Source organism: Myotis daubentonii, chromosome 1, assembly GCF_963259705.1.
Source record: "Myotis daubentonii chromosome 1, mMyoDau2.1, whole genome shotgun sequence".
In the NCBI taxonomy this organism is placed as follows: Eukaryota; Metazoa; Chordata; class Mammalia; order Chiroptera; family Vespertilionidae; genus Myotis; species Myotis daubentonii.
This window is the reverse complement of record NC_081840.1, coordinates 109152407-109174749: the sequence shown is the minus strand read 5'-3', so window position 1 is coordinate 109174749 and position 22343 is coordinate 109152407. Positions and strand designations below refer to the sequence as shown.

The 22343-nt window shown below is 46.2% G+C and overlaps 1 protein-coding gene and 2 pseudogenes across 1 annotated transcript; all 3 read left to right on the top strand.

The window, feature by feature from the left end:
* The first annotated feature begins 3372 nt into the window (after positions 1–3372).
* Positions 3373–8114, top strand: LOC132226266 (cytochrome P450 1A2). Its single transcript, XM_059681054.1, has 6 exons — positions 3373–4212; positions 4720–4840; positions 5260–5349; positions 5593–5716; positions 6550–6636; positions 7783–8114. The coding sequence occupies exons 1-6, from the start codon at positions 3382–3384 to the stop codon at positions 8078–8080; spliced, it is 1551 nt and encodes a 516-aa protein (XP_059537037.1). The 5' UTR covers positions 3373–3381; the 3' UTR covers positions 8081–8114.
* Positions 8115–19485: 11371 nt separating this feature from the next.
* LOC132212047 (replication protein A 32 kDa subunit-like) lies at positions 19486–20898 on the top strand (annotated as a pseudogene).
* A 149-nt stretch (positions 20899–21047) lies between these two features.
* LOC132212044 (small ribosomal subunit protein uS2-like) lies at positions 21048–22070 on the top strand (annotated as a pseudogene).
* Positions 22071–22343: the final 273 nt, after the last annotated feature.

The following is a 22343-nucleotide window of genomic DNA, read 5'->3' as shown; positions in this document are numbered from 1 at the left end:
AAGAAGGGGGAGGTGTAGAAGCCCTCAGGGGCAATTGGGGCCAGCAGCAGGTGGGAGCAGTGGCTCCGGCACTGGTAGCAGGTGCGAGTGCTGGGCAGGACTGTGGCACACAGGAGCAAAGAATTTTCAGTAACCACCAGAGGCTCGCCCCGATGACAGCAACCAGCGCCCCACCTGGTCTGGCACCCCGATTCACCTGCTCCACCATCCCGCTGCGGCCGACACCCACCATGTTCTGCGTGTGCCTCCTGGTGGTCAGTGCATGTCATATCATCCAATTGTTTGGTTGTTGGGTTGTTCCGCCATTCAGTCTATTTGCATATTAGGGTTTTATATACATACTAGGGGCCCAGTGCGCGGATTCGTGCACCTTGAAAGGAACTGTGGGCTGCAAGGCTACGGTAGGCAATGGGCTGGGTCTTGGCCCATCCTCCGTGCCTGCACCTGCCCCTCCTGCCACAGCCCCTGGTCACCTGTCTGTTGGCAGCCCCACTCCTGCTGCCTCCACTCCCACATGCTGATGGTGCCGGCCCTGCTCACACCCACTGACAGCGTGAAATGATTGGGGCCGGCTCCAGCAGTGGATGTGAGTGGGGCTGGCGCCGTCAGTGATGCAAACTGTGCTCACCTCTTGCTTGCCCTCAGCTCATTCCCACAGGGCCTGCCCTATAGTCTGTCACTGCTGGTGACCCCTTCTGCAGTGAAGTCTCATTCATGCACCTGAAGTCCAGTTCCCTTTGGCATGAGTCTCCCATCAGGAGACTCACATCCTGATAAGCTACCCAGTTCTGGCCATGTAGGCTGCCTTCCGCTACCCTCACCTTCACATGTTGTTCCATGCAGTCTCTATGTTCACATATTTCCCCCAATTCCAGGGATATGTGTCAAGCTGGAGCACAGTGTATCATCCAGAGCACATTCTTCTAAAGCAGTGCTTCTCAACCTTTCTAATGCCGCGACCCTTTAATACAGTTCCTCATGTTGTGGTGACCCCCAACCATAAAGTTATTTTTGTTGCTACTTCATAACTGTAATTTTGCTACTGTTATGAATCGTAATGTAAATATCTGATATGCTATATGTGTTTTCTGATGGTCGCAACCCACAGGTTGAGAACTGCTGTTTTAAAGGTTGACTTCCCAACTCTAATGCTGTTAATGTAACTTCCTTGTGCCTCCATTACCTCACTTAATATGATAATAGTATTAATTTCTATCCCATAGGATTACTGAGAATATGTTTTGTTAATACATATTAAGCTCTTAGAACAATGCTGGGCCCATAAGTATCCAGTGCTATAAAGTGTGTGCTAAGTACACATAGGCCACAGTGTCCCTCACCCGCATGCCACCCACTTGGACTCAGGGCCGGGGAGTCCCCTTCCAGCAGGCATTCCACTCTTAAAGTTTGGGCCTCCTGGGATTCCCTTCACTTGGCTTTGTGAGATGGGGAGGTGCCTCCTTCCTTCCCCAGGGGGAGGAGAGAACTGCTGTGGGACTCCTTACCAAGCCACAGCCTTTCACCTAAATACAATGAACACCCACATACTTTCACAGATGTTCATGGAGAGCTGGCATTTGTGATGTCTACTCTCTTTCTCCTTTCTATAGATATACAGGTAGATATACATTTTAAAACAGAATTCTTTAAAACTATGTTTCAGAAATCATGGCATTTTATCTTCAAACACCATAGTATTCATTAATCTACTAAGAAGTTCTAAAATATTCTCCCACATAATCATGATACTATGTTCAGACTGAAGAACATTAATTCCATAATATGTCATCTCCAGTTCTTGTTTGTGTGTCTTAAATTGTCCCAAAAATGTCTTTTGTAGCTTAAAAATATTTTTTAATTCAGGACCCAGTCGAGGTTCACATATTGCATGTGGTTATGTCTCTAGTCTCTTTGCTTAGAAAAAGGCCCTTGTCTTTTTTTAATGACATTGACCATTTTGAAGAGTGTAAGACAATTGCCACGAGGAACAGCCCACAGCATGGATTTTCTTAATTCAGTTTTACCATCTCTTACTGGGAGGGAGGAGGGTGAGGAGCCTCTCTTTAGAATGCCTCTCTTGTCATCTCTTGGTTTCAGAATAAGGACTTGGGCTGAAATTCAGAGGTGGCTGGAACACTCTTATTCCTTATCGGATTTTGCAGGTTGCTGGAAGAGTACTACAGAACACCCTTCTGAAGAGGAACAGTGAGCCTTCTGACTGGCCCGGACTCAGTGCCCAACAGGGTCCTTCACTATGGGCACAGTGGAAAGAAGGATGGACTAGTCCAGAGGCCTCTCACTTCCAGCACCCTGCCTTGTCCTTGAGAGAAATAATCTCCCCCAACCTGGGACCCTGAAAGGAGCTGGGCATTCCTCCCCAGAGACACAGCATCTATCCTGAAGAGCTGCCCCTGGGCCTGGGTAGTAGGTGGAGCCAAGAGATCCTTCCAACTTTATTCAGTGACTTTGCTATCAGGTGACCAGGACAGCTGGGTCAATATAGGTGTTTATAAAAGGCACCAACACCTGGAGCCAGAAGCTCTGCACCAGTCCCCACAACCCTACGGATCTCAAGCACCTGCCTCTACAGGTACCATTCTTGGGCTCATTCCCAGTCTCTGGGACCCCCACCCCAACCATATATCTTGGGAACAGTGGAAGTGGAGGGGTTGGGGGGAACCTCGGTGAGGTATAGGAGGCCTGAGTTCTAGTCCTTGCTGCCTAGCTCCAGACCTCAGTTTCTCCATTTTTAAGTAAGCCATTTCTAAGGACCCTTAGTGTGATTGATGTGAAGAGATGGGGAAGTTCCCTCTGGCTGCAGTCCAACTTCAGCCTCCAAGATGGGTGGGGCATCTTAGGAGGAGGTAAACTTCTTGTTCTTGATAAAGACTACTTCGAGAGAGGAGAATTATAAGCCATTTGCATCAATCCTGGGACCTTGGCCCCTATGTTTTGCTGAATAGGAACACCTCTCTATTTCCTGGGTATGAGGCAGTATCAGCAGGAAGCCAGCACTGGTGGGGCCCCTTTGACACAATGCTCAGCATACACCCTATGCTGGGGACTCGCAGGGGGTGCTTCCCCATTGTGAAGTGGCCACTTGCTTCTACCCCAGCCTCAGAATTGGAAATTGAGGTGACAGGAGAAGGGAAAGCTATGGCTGGGAATTCAGACACTTTCTAGACTTTAGATTCTATGATGCACTAAGGGTGAGCTCCTGGCATGCAGAATCCATGGTACATGTAACTTAGTCTTTCTGGTGTCTAGCTGAGAGCCACACACAGAACATGTGCCAGTGTTTATTGACTGAGTGAAGGAAGGAAAGAAGGGCTCGATCTTGATCCTGTCTGGTTCCTCTTTCTTCTCCTGCAGTTGGTACAGATGGCATTGTCCTGGTTCAATTCCCTTTGGGCCATGGAGCTTCTCCTGGCTTCCACCACCTTCTGCCTAGTATTCTGGGTGTTCAGGGCCTGGCAGCCTCGGGTCCCCAAAGGCTTGAAGAGTCCTCCAGGGCCCTGGGGCTGGCCCCTGCTTGGACACATGCTGACCTTGGGGAAGAACCCACACCTGGCGCTGTCACGACTGAGCCAGCATTATGGGGACGTGCTAGAGATCCGCATTGGCTGCACACCTGTGCTGGTGCTCAGTGGCCTGGACACCATCCGGCAGGCCCTGGTGCGGCAGGGCAATGATTTCAAGGGCCGGCCTGACCTCTACAGCTTCACCCTGATCACTGATGGCCAGAGCATGGCCTTCAACCCGGACTCTGGACCGGTGTGGGCTGCCCGCCGGCGCCTGGCCCAGAATGCCCTCAACAGCTTCTCCATTGCCTCAGACCCAGCTTCCTCATTTTCCTGCTACCTGGAGGAACATGTGAGCAAGGAGGCTGAGGCCCTCATCAGCAAGTTCCAGGAGCTGATGTCAGGGGCTGGCCGCTTTGATCCCTATAATCAAGTGGTGGTGTCAGTGGCCAAAGTCATTGGTGTCATGTGTTTCGGGCAGCACTTCCCCCAGAGCAGTGAGGAGATGCTCAGCCTTGTGAAGAACAGCCATGAGTTTGTGGAGTCTGCCTCCACTGGGAACCCCGTGGACTTCTTCCCTATCCTTAAATACCTGCCCAACCCCACCCTGCAGAGGTTCAAGGCCTTCAACCAGAGGTTCGTGCAGTTCCTGCAGATAATGATCCAGAAGCACTATCAGAACTTCGACAAGGTGAGCCCAGCACACAGGTAGTGAGAAGGCACCCTGCAGAGCCTGGGTGTGCCCTCTCTCACCCAGCTCCAAAGTACCCACACAGCTGATGTGTAGCCAAGGCCTAGGAAGGCTCTGGGACTCCTGGGAATCAGCTATGTGAACTGAAGGTAATTATTCCTTCTCCCACTCTGGTCTCAGGTTCCTCATAACAATAGCCTCCTTCTCAGAGCAGCTCAAATGGCAGAGAGAGAAGGCTTTTGTTCTGCAGGAACCTGAACCTTGACACTCAGCTCTGCTGTCACTTTGCTTCCCTTACTCACACTAACCTCCTCCTTTGAAATTGGAGCCCTAGGGTTATTGAGATGGTCAATGGGGCATGAAATGATACCTTAAGCCCTCCTGCTGTGAGCCTAACCCAATGACTGGAGGTTTGGGGGGAGGGAGCGAGTGCCAGATGGGTTGGGAGCAAGGTCCAGCCTTTGGCCCTGGAAGTGAGGGAGTGCCTCTAAACTTGTGATCCCTCAGGACAGTGTTCAGGATATCACAGATGCCCTGTTCAAGCACGGCAAGAAGGACTCCAGACCCAGTGGTGGCTTCATCCCTGAGGAGAAGATTGTCAGCCTTATCAACGACATTTTTGGGGCTGGTAAGAGCCAGGCCCCTGCCCCTCCATCCATCAGTGTTTGCTGTTCACCCACAGCACTTCCCAGTACCCAAGTCCATCAAATAATTATTGAACCACATGCCAGATGGTGCAGGACATAGAGATCTGGCCCATGTTCAGGGTTTGAGCCCAGGCTGTGCCACCAACTCCCAGGGGAAACTCAGCTAAGTCCTTCTCCTTCTCTGGATCTCAGTTTCCCCATTTGAACAATAAATGGCTCTCTGGCCTATGAGTCTCAGTCCCTATAATTCCAGCAACTAATTATGAAACTAGTGACTCAAGGTTGGGGGCAGGAGGTCAGGAGAGGGAGACAGAGGAAGATAATGCTTATTACATACATGGTGGGTGCTTGGTAAATATTGGTTTCTTGTTCCTTCCTCACCTTGCCCCTCACTGCCCAGGATTTGACTCGGTCACAACAGCCATCTCCTGGTGCCTTATGTACCTTGTGACAAATCCTGAGATACAGCTGAAGATCCAGGAGGAACTGGGTATGCATAGAGAAGCCTTGGGATCCCAGATCATTTGTTCAATCTATAATAGCTGTTACATGCAAACCTTGTGCATACAATGTTGTCCACCCTTGTCTAGGAGGTGCTGAGGGAGGTTTAGTGGGTCTCAACATGTAAATAGATATAGAGTGAGGCCACATTGAGTGGCAGTTGGTATAATAAGGGACACCATGGAGCAGTCAGGGCAACCTCTAAGCCCTGTCTGTCCACTGTCCCCTGCAGACACAGTGGTTGGCAGGGCACGGTGTCCCCGGCTCTCTGACAGACCCCAGCTGCCTTATATGGAGGCCTTCATCCTGGAGACGTTCCGACACTCCTCCTTCGTCCCCTTCACCATCCCCCACAGGTGAGGCCTGCCTATTCTGCCCTCCCACCTCTCTTCCTAGTTTCTCAGCTCTGGCCCTGGCTCAGACCTCAGCCTCTCCTTCCTGACCATGACACAGGCTCCTCACAGGCTCTTGGCCTCTAGTCTACCCCTATTCTGTCCAAACACAATAAAACTACCCAGCTCTCAGGAGAAAATCACACTCCTGACCTCAGCGCTCATTCACCTCTGCTGCATTCTCTCCCTACAAGTACTCTCAATGTAACCAGTCTGGCCCTTTACAAGCATGATTTAGCTAGCCTCCAATTTTGCTTATGCTGGGCCTTCTGCTTGAAATGCCTTGTAATCTCTTCTCTGGCTACCAGAATCCTATCCCTGCCCAAGGTCAATCCTGACAAAACTTCCTCTCCTCTAGAACCTTTCTTGACTCATCTAGCTGAAACAGCTTCATTTCTGAAATCTTGTAGGACTTACAGCCATTTGTCCTTGATTGTGTCCTGGGATTTTAACAATGTTAAGAGAGATAGTGAACACTTCCTCTGCCTTCATATTGGTCTATTTATTCCCAGAGTGAGAGTCCTGACTCCTCAGCCAGGCTGGGAACTCCCCAGTACTCCAGAGAATGGCCAAGTGCATTAACTGGGCACAAACAGAAGTATAGTACACACTTGTTGAAGTGGAAAAACAGGAGCCAAGGAAGGGGAAGGATAATTTCCCCTCTTCCCTCCTTCTGACATTTCCTTCCAGTGGTGGGCAGGCTCTTGGGGTGCAGTAGAGGTAAAAGCAAGAAGCACCCAGAGATGTACCCCGGTTTTCCGGCTCCTGAGCGTGACAGAGCCCTCTTTCCTCTTCAGCACAACAAGGGACACAACACTGAATGGCTTCTATATCCCCAAGGAACGTTATGTCTTCATAAACCAATGGCATGTCAATCATGATCAGTGAGTACACATCCCCCACTAAAATATGTATGCAGCTCAGCAGTCAGGAAGGCTGTTTGTCCCTCTAGGAAATGGTTATATAATAAAGGAATGGTGCCTCAATTGCTGTATAGTTTTCTCTAGGTGACAAAGTTTAGGTCTATGTTTTTCAAACTTCAGTGCAATAAGAATTAACCAGGGCCCTGGATAGGTGTGCTCAGTGGTTAGGGCATCAGCCTTTACACCAAAGGGCAGCCAGTTTGATTCCTGGTCAAGGGCATGTACCTGGGTTTCAGGGCTGATCCCTGTTCCTGGTTGGGTGCATGCAGGAGGCAACCAATTGATGTGAAACACATCAATGTTTCTCTCTCTCTTTCTCTCTCTCTCTCCTTCTCTCCCTCACTTCCACTCTCTCTAAAAATCAGTGGGAAAAATATTCTCAGGTGAGGATTAATAAAAAAAAGAATTAACCAGGATGTCAGTTACAGATTATGGCATGCCATCCCCCAAGATTCCACTTTGGTAGCTAAGGTGGAATACTGAGGTGATTCTGATGTGAGTGGCTTAGGAACCTCTGTATGGAAAATCACACTTTAGTCTATAGGTAGGTGGACCACATAATTTACCATCCAAACAGGGATACTTCTGAGTGTGGGAGGCTATCAGTAATTACTCCACCTTGGCCAGGTGGCTCAGATGTTTGGAGCATCATCCCATCCACTGAGGTTGTGGGTTGATCCCTGGTCAGGGCACAAACAGGAATTGACAGTGGGTGCATGAATGGGTGGAACAACAAAAGTCAATGTTTTTCTCTCTTTCTCTCTCCCTTCCTCTCTCTCTCTTTAGAGTTAATTAATTTTTAAAAAAATTACTCCAAAACAATAAGCACAAATCAGGATATAATATGGGTTCCCCTTTTATATTAATTAGAATGAAGATAATTTAATATTAAAAAGCACTGTTTTCAAGGCTAATCATTTTAGAAAGAGCTATGTAAAAGAAATAAGCATTAAAGTACAGTTTGGCCCCTTTCCCCCACTCTCCTCTTATTGCTATCTATTCTAACACTGGTGGTATCAACAGAAGTCTGTTCAGACATCTCCACCCAGGACTGCCCTCCCCGGGTTTCCCAGTCCAAAGATCTCAGCTCCTCTGGTTCTCTTGCAGGAAGCTGTGGGGGGACCCGTGTGAGTTCCGGCCAGAGAGATTCCTCACTGCTGATGGCACTGCCATCAACAAGACCTTGAGTGAGAAGGTGATGCTCTTTGGCATGGGCAAGCGCCGGTGCATAGGGGAGGTCCTGGCCAAGTGGGAGGTCTTCCTTTTTCTGGCCATTTTGCTGCAGCGGCTGGAGTTCAGTGTGCTGCCGGGAGTGAAAGTGGGCCTAACCCCCATCTACGGGCTGACCATGAAGCATGCCCACTGTGAGCATGTCCAGGCAAAGCTACGCTTCTCCATCAAGTGAAGAAGACACCAGCACGCTGAGGCAGAAGGAAGGATGGCAGTCACCCATGGGCCTCGGCCCTTTTTCCTTTCCTTCTCTTTTTCAATAACAGCTTTATTGACATATAATTCATGCGGGAGAAGAGAATTTCCCCCTTCTTCTCTTCTAGGCTCCTTGGCTGGTCTAAAAATTAAATTGACATAAGACGAATTAAGAGGAGAAAAACAAATTTAATTTTGTACATACAGTAGCCCATAGAAATATGAGACTCAAAGAAGTCACCAATGCAAGCAGCTTTTATACCTTTAAAGCAAATGAAGAGTTATTTGTACAGATTTGACAAAACAAAGGAGTTTGAGTTTGGGGTAGCAAATTAATAAAGAATTAACAACGTTTGTTTATAAAGCCTTCTTGGCCTTGAATTCCCTATCTCTGGTAATGAGGATGGCTCCTACCCTCCTGATATAGGGAGTGTATCTTCACATAGAAGATTCATTTCCTGCTTTCAGGGGGACAAAGGAGGGGCAGAGAGTCCCTTTTTATTAGCTGTTTCTTAAATATCTTTAACTCAAAATAATCAATGTGCCAAAATGGAATGTTTTAGGGTGGCTTATTTTGCTCCCCATCATTCACATGCCATAGAATTCACTCCCTAAAATGTACAGTCCGTGGTGCTCAGTATATTTGCAGAGCTGTGCTACCAGCCACCCTCAGTTTTAGAACCTTCTCATCACGGGGGGGAGGGGGGGGGCGGCGCATACCCATTAACAGTCACTCCCTATACCCCCCTAACCCACCTTCCCTGCCCTATCAACCCCAGGAAATTACTACTTTTCTTCCTGTCTCTATAGATTTGGCTACTCTGGACATTTCATATAGATGAAATTACACAGAAAGTGGTCTTTGTGACTGGCTTCTTTACTTAGCATGGTTTTAAGTTTCATCCATGTTGTAGCATGCATGGTTTCTTGAGTACTGAGACTGGGCTCATGTTTGTTTCCTCAGTCATTTAAGAGTAAATCTTTCCCTACTCTCTCTTATCTTTTTTCCTGTATGATCCAAGTCTTTGAACACTTAAAGGAAACAGGGAGGAAAGGACCCAGTCTTGTGGGCCAAACCCAGATGGATGAATGGGGATCCCTCATGTCCCATCTTCAAAAAATAGAACATCTTACTTCTCACACAGTCCTGATTTGTTCATCCACAGCTAGGGGAGGATAAACTCCCCAGAAATGCTTGGGTTACGTGCAAAAGTTCCAGGTCTCATCAAAGACACTATCAAAACTATGAAAAAATAAGGCACAGGATGGGAGAAAATATTTGCAATTAATATATCTAATAAGAGATTAATATCAAGAATATAATCAGGAACTCCTACAACTCAACAACAACAACAAAAACCCCAAAACCCAATTAAAAGGGAGCAAAAGACTGAATGAACAGTTCTCTAAAGTAGATATACAAATGGATAAGTACATTAGTTATTAGGGAAATGCCAATCAAAACCACAATGAGATACCATTTCACCTACTAGAATAGCTATTTTTAAAAACTGGATGATTATATTTAATCCCCAACATTTATAGGGAACTCATACAACTTAACCAAAGGAAGATAAACAATCCAATCAAAAAAATGGGCAAAGGACCTAAATAGACACTTTTCAAAAGAGGACATTCAGAAAGCCAAGAGACATATGAAAACATGCTCAAAGTCACTAATCATCCGAGAGATGCAAATCAAAACAACAATGAGGTATCATCTCACACCTGTCAGAATAGCTATCATCAACAAATCAACAAATGACAAGTGCTGGAGAGGATGCGGAGAAAAGGGAACACTTGTGCACTGCTGGTGGGAATGCAGACTGGTGCAGCCACTATGGAAGACAGTATGGAGTTTCCTCAAAAAACTACAAATGGAACTCCCATTTGACCCAGTGATCCCACTTCTAGGAATATATCCCAAGAAACCAGAAACACCAATCAGAAAGGATATATGCATCCCTAAGTTCATAGCAGCACAATTCACCATAGCGAAGATCTGGAAACAGCCTAAGTGCCCATCAGCAGATGAATGGGTTAGAAAACTGTGGTACATCTACACAATGGAATACAATGCTGCTGTAAAAAAAGAAGGAATTCTTACCATTTGCAACAGCATGGATGGAACTAGAGAGCATTTTGCTAAGTGAAATAAGCCAGTCAATGAAAGAAAAATACCACATGATCTTACTCATTTATGGATAATAAAGACCATTATAAACTGACTAGAGGCCAGGTGCACAAAAATTTGTGCACTCGGGGGGAGGGGAGTCCCTCAGCCCGGCCTGTGCCCTCTAGCAGTCTGGGATCCCTCAGGAGATAACGACCTGCTGGCTTAGGCCTGTTCCCGGGTGGCAGAGGGCAGGCCCAATCCCTAGGTGCAGCCTCTAGTCGGGCTCAGAGCAGGGCCAATTGGGGAGTTGGGGCACCACCCCCTGTCATGCACAGAGCAGGGCGATTGGGAGGTTGTGATGCCACCCTCAGTCACGCTCAGGGTAGGGCCGACTAGGGGGGTTGGGGCACCGCCCCCTGTCACACTCAAGGCAGGGTCGATGGGGAGGTTGCAGCACCACCCCCTGTCATGCCAGAGCAGGGCCAATCAGGGGGCTGGGGCACTGCACCCTGTCACTCACAGAGCAGGGCCCATCAGGGGGGTTGGGGCTCTGTACCCTGTTACGCACAGAGCAGGGCCCATCAGGGGGTTGGGGTGCTGCCCCTTCTCACGCATAGAGCAGGGCCCATCAGGGGGTTGGGGCACCACCACTCTCACACTCAGGGCAGGGCCGATGGGGAGGTTATGGCTCTACCCCGTCACACACAGAGCAGGGCCCGTGGGGGGGTGTTGGGGGGTTGGGGTGCCGCACCCTGTCACACACAGAGCCGCAGGGCGATCAAGGGGTTGAGGAGCTCCCCCCTATCAGGCACAGAGCAGGGCCGATCAGGAGGTTGGGGCGCCTTCCCCTGTCACAAACAGAGCAGGGTGGATAGGGAGGTTGTGGCCCTGCCCCGTCACACACAGAGCCGCAGGGTGATCAGGAGGTTTGGGCATTGCCCCCTGTCATGCTGATCCTGGTGCTGGGAGGCATATTACCCTTTTACTATATAGGGTAGAGGCCTGGTGCACGGGTGGGGGCAGGCTGGTTTGCCCTGAAGGGTGTCCTGGATCAGGGTGAGGGTCCCCACTGGGGTGCCTGGCCAGCCTGGGTGAGGGGATGATGGCTGTTTGCAGCTGGTCACACATCCTTCAGGGTGGGGGTCCCCACTGGGGTGCCTGGCCAGTCTGGGTGAGGGTCTGAAGGCTGTTTTCAGGCTGGGGGTGACTGAAGCTCCCAACCGCTCCTTTTTTTCTTTTTCTTTTTTTATTCTGGGCCAGCTTTAGCTTTGAGGCTTGGCTCCAGCTCTTAGGCCTCTGCTGCTGAAAGTAGGTTTCTGGTCTTTGCTTACAATGTTGCAATCCTGCTGGCTGAAGCCCGGCGGACTAAAGCAGGTTTCTGGGGTTTTGTTTAGCTTCTATATTTGTTACATAGTTGCTTAGAGTTGCAGCTCAGAGGCCTGCAGCAGCAGGCGGGGAACGTTGGAGTCCTCCGTCACTGAAGCAAGCAAGCCTCATGTTAGTTTCAAGCTGCCTGGCTGCCGGCCACCATCTTGGCTGGCAGTTAATTTGCATATCGCCCTGATTAGCCAATGGGAAGGGTAGCAGTCGTACGCCAATTACCATGTTTCTCTTTTATTAGATATGATGAACAAAAATAGATACAGAGGCAGAGCAGCATTGAACAGACTGTCAAACTACAGCGGGAAGGCCGGGGAGGGTTGGGGGGCCGGAGGGGGGGCGGTAAGAGATCAACTGAAGGACTTGTATGCATGCATATAAGCATAACCAATGGACACAAGACACTGCGGGGTAGGGGAGGCTGGGGGAATGTCAAGGTGGGAAAACAGGAGACATATGTAATACTCTTTGTAATACTTTAAGCAATAAAAAAGAAGAAAAGAAAAGTCAGAAATGACCCTATAGTTCATGGCCTCCTGCATATAACTCATGGCTTCACTGCTGTGAGAGTTCCTCAATATCAAATTGGACTATTCTCAACTACTATTGTCATTCTAGAGCAGGGGTGGGGCACCTTTTTTCTGCCAAGGGCCATTTGGATGTTTATAACATTGTTTGCTTATATAATTCACTTAATATAACTTTATGTTACTATGAAAAAAGCTCCCAGATTTATTGAATTCTGAGTCCCACCTGCAGCTGCCTTGGCAGGGCCAGACCAAATGATTTTTCAGGCCTGATACAGCCTGTGGGCCCGATGTTCCCCACCCCTGTTCTAGAGGGTGGAGCTCACCAAAGAATTATCTTCCAACGGAGAATTTCAGTCTTCTCTGCTCTCTTTTCAGTCTGGCCAAATTGATTATCTTTCTATTTGTGGCCCTCCACCTAAAGAATGTCCAGGTCCTTGCTGTCCTTTAAGTTCTGCCCTTATCTTCTTAATCAACTCCATCTTACCCACCTGATGATCCATTTAGGTGTTTTTCCCCCCAAACCATTTGGGAGAATTCTGCATGAATTCTGTGTGATTAGAGTAGAGGACAGATTACTAAAGAGCAAGGTGACATCTGAGTGTGTGGGGGGGGGGGCGGGGGGGAAAGTGGGGAGGTTAGTGGGGGTTTGCTCCTAAGTGCCACTCTACAGAGTGTTTACTCAATCCTAAAGTCAATGAGTCTCCATTAAACTGATTAAGCAGAGGAGTGATATGACCAGGTCTTTGAAAAGGCAGAGTCAGGCCAAGAGGAAAGGTTTTGGAAGCTAGGAGAATAACTATTTCATAATAGAAAAAAAACCCCAAAACTGGATGATTATAAATGTAAGCTGTTATATGTAAGCCTCATGTTAACCACAATGTAAAAATTATAAGATAGATGCACACAAAATAATGACAAAGGAACCTAAACATACAACTACAAAAAAAAAATCATCAAATCACAAAGGAAGAGAGCAAGAGAAGAAGGAAGAAACAGAAAACTACAAAACAATGAACAAATTAGTGCCCTGGCCAGTGTGGCTTAGTTGGTTGGAGCATAGTCTCATGCACCAAAAGGGTAGGTTCAATTCCTTGTCGGGGCACATACCCAGGTTGGGGGTTTAATCCCTGGTTGGGGCACATACAGGAGGCAACCGATCAATGTTTCTCTCTGACATCGATGTTTCTGTCTGTCTCTCTTCTGTCATCAATAAAAAAAATATCCTCGGGTGATATGTCTTATCATATAGTCCAGCCAGTGTTACTCAGTGGTTGAGCATCAACCTATGAACCAGGAGGTCATGGTTTGATTCCTGGTCAGGGCACATGCCCGGGTTGTGGGCTCAGTCCCCAGTAGGGGGTGTTCAGGAGGCAGTCAATCAATGATCTTTCATCATTGATCTTTCTGTCTCTCCATCTCTTCCTCTCTGAAATCAATAAATGTGTATATGCACACATATATATGTATATATATGTGTGTACATATATTTAAAAGCAATAAATACATACCTATCAATAATTACTTTAGATGTAAATGAACTAGATTCTTCAATCAAAAGGCATAGAGTGGAGAGAACCAAGATGGCGGCATAAGGTACAAACCTGTACGTGCTGCCCCCCACAACAACATTAAAACCACAACTATAAGACAAAACAGCCATCATCCAGAACCATGGGAAAGCTGACCGAGTGGAAGTTCTACAACTAGAAGGAAAGAAAAAAGCACATTAAGACCAAGTAGGAGGGGAGAGGCGCCAAGAACAGAGGTACGGAGGCGCGTGCGAGGCTGCTGCACATTGGTGCGCGGTTTTTTTCAATTGGAAGGTGAGACAAGCTCTCGAACGCACTGAACTCATTTACAGTGAGACCCTGAGGTCCCAGGCTCCTACGGGGAGAAGCGGGTCGGAAAGCGAGGGTGACTTTCTCACAGAGCTGCTCGCAGGGATCATTGTTGCTGTGGGGGCGCGTGGCACTCAGGGAGTCGCAGAGTTGGAGTCACGGGCTTGCTGACAACACCATTGCTGTTTGCTCCGCCCTGAGGACTCTCTGAGACCCTGCCCCACTCAATTTACATCCCCTCCCAAGCTGTGCTCGGTGGCACAAAGGAGGCACCTGCGCTTTTGCAGCCTAACAAACTGCAGTGAATCAGAGAGCTCCAAAACTTCCAAACGCCAAACAAAGAGGAGAAATCTATTGATATTGCTGTAGCCCCTGCTGGGTGGATTCACACAGTGGTTGACTTGGAGATCCAGGAGCCAGGGTACTCCAGGTCAGATACTAGATTTCAACTCCTCACATCCACAAGGGACACACTCAAGAAACAGACTCAGTGAGCACCAAAGCCCCACTGAAACAAGTCCTGCCCCATAAGGGTGTCTCCAGCACAGCAGTTCTTCTTATAGACACAGCGGGTCCTCACAGTCAGCCCAAAATGCGAAGACAAAGAAACATGTCACAAATGAAAGAAATGGAGGAAAGCAAACTAATGGAGGACATAGAGTTCAAAATCACAGTTATAAGGTTACTCAAGAATCTTCTACGAACCTCCGAGAAACTTAGTGAGACCTTCAAGGATCTTAATGAGAATGCCAAAAAAATAGAAAAGGACCAGTCAGAAATTAAACATACACTGACTGAAATAAAGAATAATATACAGAGATCCAACAGCAGACGAGAGGATCCCAAGAATCATGTCAAAGATCTGAAATACGAAGAAGCAAAAAACACCTATCCGGCAAAGCAAAACGAAAAAAGAATCCAAAAATATGAAGATAGTGTAAGGAGCCTCTGGGACAACTTCAAACATACCAACATCCGAATTATAGGGGTGCCAGAAGAAGAGAGAGAGCAAGATACTGAAAGCTTATTTGAAGAAATCATGACAGAAAACTTCCCCTACCTGATGAAAGAAATAGACTTACAAGTCCAGGAAGCACAGAGAACCCCAAACAAAAGGAATCCAAAGAGGACCACACCAAGACACATCATAATTAAAATGCCAAGAGCAAAAGACAAAGAGAGAACCTTAAAAGCAGCAAGAGAAAAACAGTCAGTTACCTACAAGGGCGTACCCATACGACTGTCAGCTGATTTCTCAACAGAAACCATGCAGGCCAGAAGGGAGTGGCAAGAAATATTCAAAGTGATGAATACCAAGAACCGACAACCAAGACTACTTTATCCAGCAAAGCTATCATTCAGAATTAAAGGTCAGATAAAGAGCTTCACAGATAAGAAAAAGTTAAAGGAGTTCATCACCACCAAACCAGGATTATATGAAATGCTGAAGGATATCCTTTGAGGGATAAATACCACATGACCTCACTCATTTGTGGAATTTAATGAGCAACATAAACTGATGAACAAGGACTGATCCAGAGACGGAGAGGCATTGATTGGACTGTCGGGCCTTGGAGGGAAGGTAGGGGAGGGTGGGGGTAAGGGGGAGAGATCAACCAAAGGACTTACATGCAAGCATATAGGCCTAACCAATGGACATGGACAACGGGGGGGGGGTGAGGGCATGAGCGGGGGTGGGGTAGGGGATAACATGGGGATAAGGACATATATGTGATAACTTAATCAATAAAAAATATATTTTTTAAAAAAAGAACACATTTCAAGCCAAGTTGGGTGAATACCTCTGGAGAGGGACATGGGCTTGGAGGAAGGGCCAAGGGGAATACTCACTTAATCTCTGTTTTTATGCAATGTTAATGTTACTGAACATGTTACTTGTAAATGTTACAAATAAATAAAAAGACCTCTTTTTAAAAAAAAAACAAAAAACGGCATAGAGTAGATGATGAGATTTAAACAACAACAACAACAAGACCCGTCCATAAACTGCCTACAAGAGACTAACTTCAGATATAAGGACATGAGGATACTGAAAGTGAAAGTTATAAAAAGATATTTCAGCCAGGCTGGTGTAGCTCAGTGGTTGAGCATCAATCTATGAACTAGGAGGTCATGGTTCAATTCCTAGAGCACATGCCTGGGTTGCAGGCTCGAACCATCATGCAGGAGACAGTCGACCTATGATTCTCTCTCATCATTGATATTTCTATCTCTCTCTCCCTCTTCCTTCTTCTTTTAACTCAATAAAAAATATATTTAAAAAAAGATATTTCATGCAAATGAAAACCAAAAGAACGCTGGGGTGGCTATATTTATATCAGACAAAACAGACTTTAAAGTAAAGATTGTAATAAGAGGAGTGGGGGCAGTGATTGAGTGATCCGAAGACAAATTTGTTGCATAGGCAATGTACCAATCACAAGAAACAACATATCACTATGAAGTTAAATTGGCATTGAAAAGCAAAGCTCCTGGCTTTGGGTTCAAGATGGTGAAGTAGGAAGATCCTGAGCTCACTTCCTCTCATTGACACCAAAACTAACAACTACATATATAACAGATATCTCTGAGAATGACCGGAAGACTAGCAGAGCAAATTTTCTACATACTACTCAGCCATAAAAAAGAAGAAAATTTTACTTTTTGCAACTGCATGGATGGGCCTGCAGAATATTATGCTAAGTGAAATAAGCCAGTCAGAGAAACACAAGTATCATATGATTTCACTCATATGTGGAATCTAGTGAACAAACTGAACTAACAAGAAAAATAGAGACAGATTCATATATAGAGAACAGGCTGACAGCTTGGTGGGAGGCTATGATTGAAAAAAAAAAGGAAAAAAGGGAGAGAAAGGACTAATGGACATGGACAACAGTGTGGTGGTTGTGGGGAGGGGAGATGTGTGGGTGGAGGTGGAGTAGGGTATAGGGGAGATAAATGTTATTGAAAAAAATAAAATAAAATAATAAATATTTTAAAACCACAATGAGATATCACCTCACACCTGTCAGAATGGCTATTATCAACAAGTCCACAAATGGCAAGTGTTGGTGAGGAAGTGGAGAAAAGGGAACCCTCATTCACTGCTGGTGGGAATGCAGATTGGCACAGCCACTATGGAAAAGAGCATGGAGGTTCTGCAAAAAATTCAAAATGAAACTGCCTTAAGACCCAGTGATTCCACTTTTGTGTATATATCTGAATAAATCCAAAACACTAATTCAAAAGAATATAGGCACCCCTATGTTCACTGCAGCATTATTTACAATAGCCAAGATATGGAAGCAACCCAAGTGCCCATGAATAGACAAGTAGATAAAAATGCTGTGCTATATATGGATATGGATGTATATAATGGAATATGACTCGGCCTTAAAAAAAGAATGAAAACTTTACCATTTGGAGATTAAAAATGGCGACAAAGTAAGTGTATGCTGCACAGACACGCTCCCTGGACCAAACTGGAATTACAACTAAAATACAGAAAAACTTCCTGAATAATCAACTGAAGACTCACTGGAGAGAACCCTGATAATCATGGATGGAAAGTAGAGACTGCACAGACTGTTAGGAGGAGTGGAGGCATGAAAGGGCTGGCCAGGCTCCCACAGACAGCAACTGAAGTTCCAGATAGATATCTCAGATGTGGGGAGTTGTCACTGAGAACTCTGGGGTCTAATCTCTAAGCTGGGCCCCTCAGCAGAAGGCACCAGAACTGAGAAGGGTACCCACAGAACATCTGGCTATGAAAAGCAGCAGGGTTGCTGTCTGCCAGGGAGAGACAACTGGAAATGCAGGCATCCTCTTAAAGGGCCAATGCACAAAATTCCCTGTGGAACCACTCACCTTGTGCTCCAGCAGAGGGAGGGCAGAGTGGACTGGAGCTGTGTGAGCAAAAGTCAGCATCAGGGGCACTGGGGTTAGAGCTCAGAAGGCAGACACCTCAGTTTCCCAAGCTAAGTCATTCCCTCACGCTGTGGAGGTCATCTTTCTCATGCAGACAATTGCTATCTAGGCAGTTTTGCCTTGGTGGGGGGTGGGGGGGGGGAGATGGGAGACCAGTTGACCCACTCTATTGGAAAACACCTTGTGCACTGGGCCTCTAGTCAATAATAACCTTAAATGTAAATGGATTATTCACAGATGATATGATACTGTACATAAAAAAACCCTAAAGACTCCATAAAGAAACTACAAGGCTTAATAAATGAATTTGGAAACGCAGCAGGATACAAAATTAACACCAAATAATCCATAGCATTTTTATGCACCAATTGTGAACTCTCAGAAAGAGAAATTTTTTTAAAAAATCCCATTTACCATTGCAACAAAAAATTAAGATACTTAGGAATAAACCTAACCAAGAACGTAAAAGATCTGTACTCTGAAAACAACAGGACATTGAAAAAGAGGTAGAAGAAGATATAAACAAGTGGAAGAATATACCATGTTCATGGATTAGTAGAATCAACATCATTAAAATGTCCATACTACCCAAAGAAATCTATTGATTCAATGCAATCCCTATTAAAATACCAATGGCATATATCACAGAACTAGAACAAACACTCCAAAAATTTATAGGAAACAAATAAAGACCCCAAATAGCTGCTGTAATTCTGAGAAAGAAGGACAAAGTTGGAGGAATTACAATACCAGATACAGTGGGGCCTTGATTTACAAGTGTCCCAACTAACGAGTTTTTCGAGATACGAGCCGTCTCTCGGCCAATTTTTTTCCTTTGAGTTGCGAGCTAAAATTCGGTTACGAGCCAGCTTCAGATACCCCACCGCTAGTTGGCGCAGCGAATGTCACAGTGAATGCCACAACTTCAGCCCAGCATCACGTGTCTCACTCGTTCACTTTTGATTTGACATACAAGTAATTTGAGTTACGAGCTCCATCACGGAACGAATTAAACTCGTAAGTCAAGGTCCCACTGTATCAAGTTATACTACAAAGCCATTGTACTCAAAACAGCCTGGAACTGGCACAAGAACAGGCATATAGATCAATGGAACTGAACAGAGAATGCAGGAATCGACCAAAGCTATTATACTCAATATTTGAAATAGGAGGCAAGAGCATACAATGGAGCAGAGACAGTCTCCTCAATAAATGGTGCTGGGAAAATTGGAAAGATACATGCCAAAAAAATTAAACTAGACTTAAATATAAGTCAGGAAATCATAAAAATCCTACAAGAATTAGGCAGAAAAAAATCAAACATATCTCATAGCAATATGTTTACTAATACATCTCCTAGGGCAAAGGAAACGAAAGAGAAAATAAACAAATAGGACTACATCAAAATAAAAAGCTTCTGCACAGCAAAAGAATTCATCAACAAAACAAAAAGGGAGCCCACTGTATGGGAGAACATATTTGGCAATGATACATCTGATACAGGGTTTATATCCAAAATATATAAGGAACTCATACAACTTGACAAAAGGAAGACAAACAATCCAGCTAAGAAATGGGCAAAGGGGCTGCGGCCGCAAGAGGGTTCTGCGGCGTCCGGTGAACCCAATGGACCGGAGCCTTCTGGGCGTCTTTCCTGAGGGAGTCGTGACCAAGATGTGGAACAAGAACCCGAGCCCAGCACATTGTACCCTGTACCATATCTCAGCTGCTTTCTGCCACTCTGGTTGATGAAGTGTTCAGAATTGGGAGTGTTGAGATATCACAGGTCACTATTGTGGGGATAATCAGACATGCTGAGGAGGCTCCAACCAACATTGTTTACAAAATAGATGACATGACAGCTGCACCCATGGATGTTCGCCAGTGGGTTGACACAGATGATGCCAGTGGTGAAAACACTGGGGTTCCTCCAGAAACGTATGTGAAAGTGACTGGCCATCTGAGATCTTTTCAGAACAAAAAAAGCCTGGTGGCCTTTAAGATCATGCCCCTGGAGGATATGAATGAGTTCACCGCACATATTCTGGAAGTAGTGAATGCACACATGATGCTGACCAAAGCTAACAGCTAGCCCTCAGCCGGGAGAGCGCCTATCAGCAATCCAGGAATGGGTGAAGCAGGGAGCTTTGGTGGGAATAGCCTCATACCGGCAAACGGCCTCACTGTGGCCCAAAACCAGGTGCTGAATTTGATTAAGGCTTGCCCAAGACCTGAAGGGTTGAACTTTCACGATCTCAAGAATCAGCTTCAACACATGCCTATAGCCTCAATCAAGCAAGCTGTGGATTTTTTAAGCAATGAGGGACACATCTATTCCACTGTGGATGATGATCATTTTAAATCCACAGATGCAGAATAACTGGATCAAATTGGTACCCAACATATTTTCCAGCAGGACCTAGTTTCTCAGTCTGTTGTGTCCAGCTGTGCATGTTTTGAACAGTTGACTTCTAGAAAGTAGGTTTCATCCATAAAATGTCTCAATTGACATCATTTTGAAACTTACTGCTCTTCCGTTATTTTGAAATTCAAAGTGAGATAGGCAACTCATAGGGGTGTGAGCCAAACTGGAATTTCTTAAAAGAAGTTACAAATTATTAGTTATAATACCATCTGGATAGATGGAAGTAGAAGAGGGATGCTGCCAATAGAGTTGGGCAGTATTACTTAAATACTCAGGAGTCTCTATTCCTAAAATATTACCTGTTGAGTACGATTAGGGTCTGTCAGCAGAGAGCTAGCCAAGAAACCTGCTAACTTCTGCCTGGTTTTGTTCCCCATTTTGGTTATGTGGTGTTACTTTCAGAATTGCACTTTTCTTCAACTCGTCATGACTGCTGCCAAGTGTTTTGGTAAATAGGAAGTTCTAGAGTGGTAGCCTCGTGTGGCAGAGGAGAGAAAGAAATGTCACCGTGTTTTGTACAAAATAAGTACATTCATATGTTTAATAAAATAGTTCTATTATTGTAAAAAAAAAAAAAAAGAAAGAAAAAGAAATGGGCAAAGGACCTAAATAGACACTTCTCAAAGTGGACATACAGAAGGCCAAGAGACATATGAAAAAATGCTCAAAGTCACTCATCATCAGAGAGATGCAAATTAAAATGACAATGAGCTTTCCGCACTACCCAGGGAGGGCTCCATACGGCGGCGTTGTTCTCGGTTCCCACGTAACTTAAAGGGAAACTTTTCACAATGTCCGGAGCCCTTGATGTCCTGCAAATGAAGGAGGAGGATGTCCTCAAGTTCCTTGCAGGAGGAACCCACTTAGGTGGCACCAACCTTGACTTCCAAATGGAACAGTACATCTACAAAAGGAAAAGTGATGGCATCTACATCATCAATCTGAAGAGAACCTGGGAGAAGCTTCTGCTGGCGGCTTGTGCCATTGTTGCCGTCGAAAACCCAGCTGACGTCTGTCATATCGTCCAGGAATACTGGCCAGCGAGCTGTGCTGACGTTTGCTGCTGCCACTGGAGCCACTCCTATTGCCGGCCGCTTCACTCCTGGAACCTTCACCAACCAGATGCAGGCAGCCTTCCGGGAGCCAAGACTTCTGGTGGTTACTGACCCCAGGGCTGACCAACAGCCTCTCACAGAGGCGTCTTACGTTAACCTGCCCACCATTGCTCTGTGTAACACAGACACTCCGCTGCGCTATGTGGACATCGCCATCCCTTGCAACAACAAGGGGGCTCACTCAGTGGGTCTGATGTGGTGGATGCTGGCCCGGGAAGTACTCCGCATGCGTGGCACTATCTCCCGTGAACACCCGTGGGAAGCCATGCCTGATCTTTACTTCTACAGAGATCCTGAAGAGATTGAAAAGGAAGAGCAGGCCGCTGCTGAAAAGGCTGTGACCAAGGAGGAATTTCAGGGTGAATGGACTGCTCCTGCTCCTGAGTTCACTGCTGCTCAGCCTGAGGTAAGAGACTGGTCTGAAGGCATGCAGGTGCCCTCTGTACCCATTCAGCAGTTTCCTACTGAAGACTGGAGGGCTCAGCCTGCCACTGAAGACTGGTCTGCAGCCCCCACTGCTCAGGCTACTGAATGGGTAGGAACAACCACTGAGTGGTCCTAAGCTGTTCTTCCACAAATTCTTAACAGAACGGAAATAAGGTTGATGGAAAATAAACAGTTTCTAAAAAATAAAAATGACAATGAGGTATCACTTCATACCCGTCAGAATGGCCACCATCAACAAATCAACAAATGACAAGTGCTGGTGAGGATGTGGAGAAAAGGAAACCTTCAGTACACTGTTGGTGGGAATGCAGACTGGTGCAGCCAATGTGAAAAACAGTATGGCCACCCTAACCGGTTTGGCTCAGTGGATAGAGCGTCGGCCTGCGGACTGAAAGGTCCCAGGTTCGATTCTTGTCAAGGGCATGTACCTTGGTTGCGGGCACATCCCCAGTAGGGAGGTGT

Bases quoted from the DNA above. Each gene is read 5' to 3' on its own strand.
- LOC132226266 (XM_059681054.1), top strand. From the start codon at position 3,382: ATGGCATTGTCCTGGTTCAATTCCCTTTGGGCCATGGAGCTTCTCCTG. The intron at 4,841-5,259 runs GTAAGAGCCAGG...CTCACTGCCCAG, and splicing joins CAACGACATTTTTGGGGCTG to GATTTGACTCGGTCACAACA. The intron at 6,637-7,782 runs GTGAGTACACAT...GTTCTCTTGCAG, and splicing joins TGGCATGTCAATCATGATCA to GAAGCTGTGGGGGGACCCGT.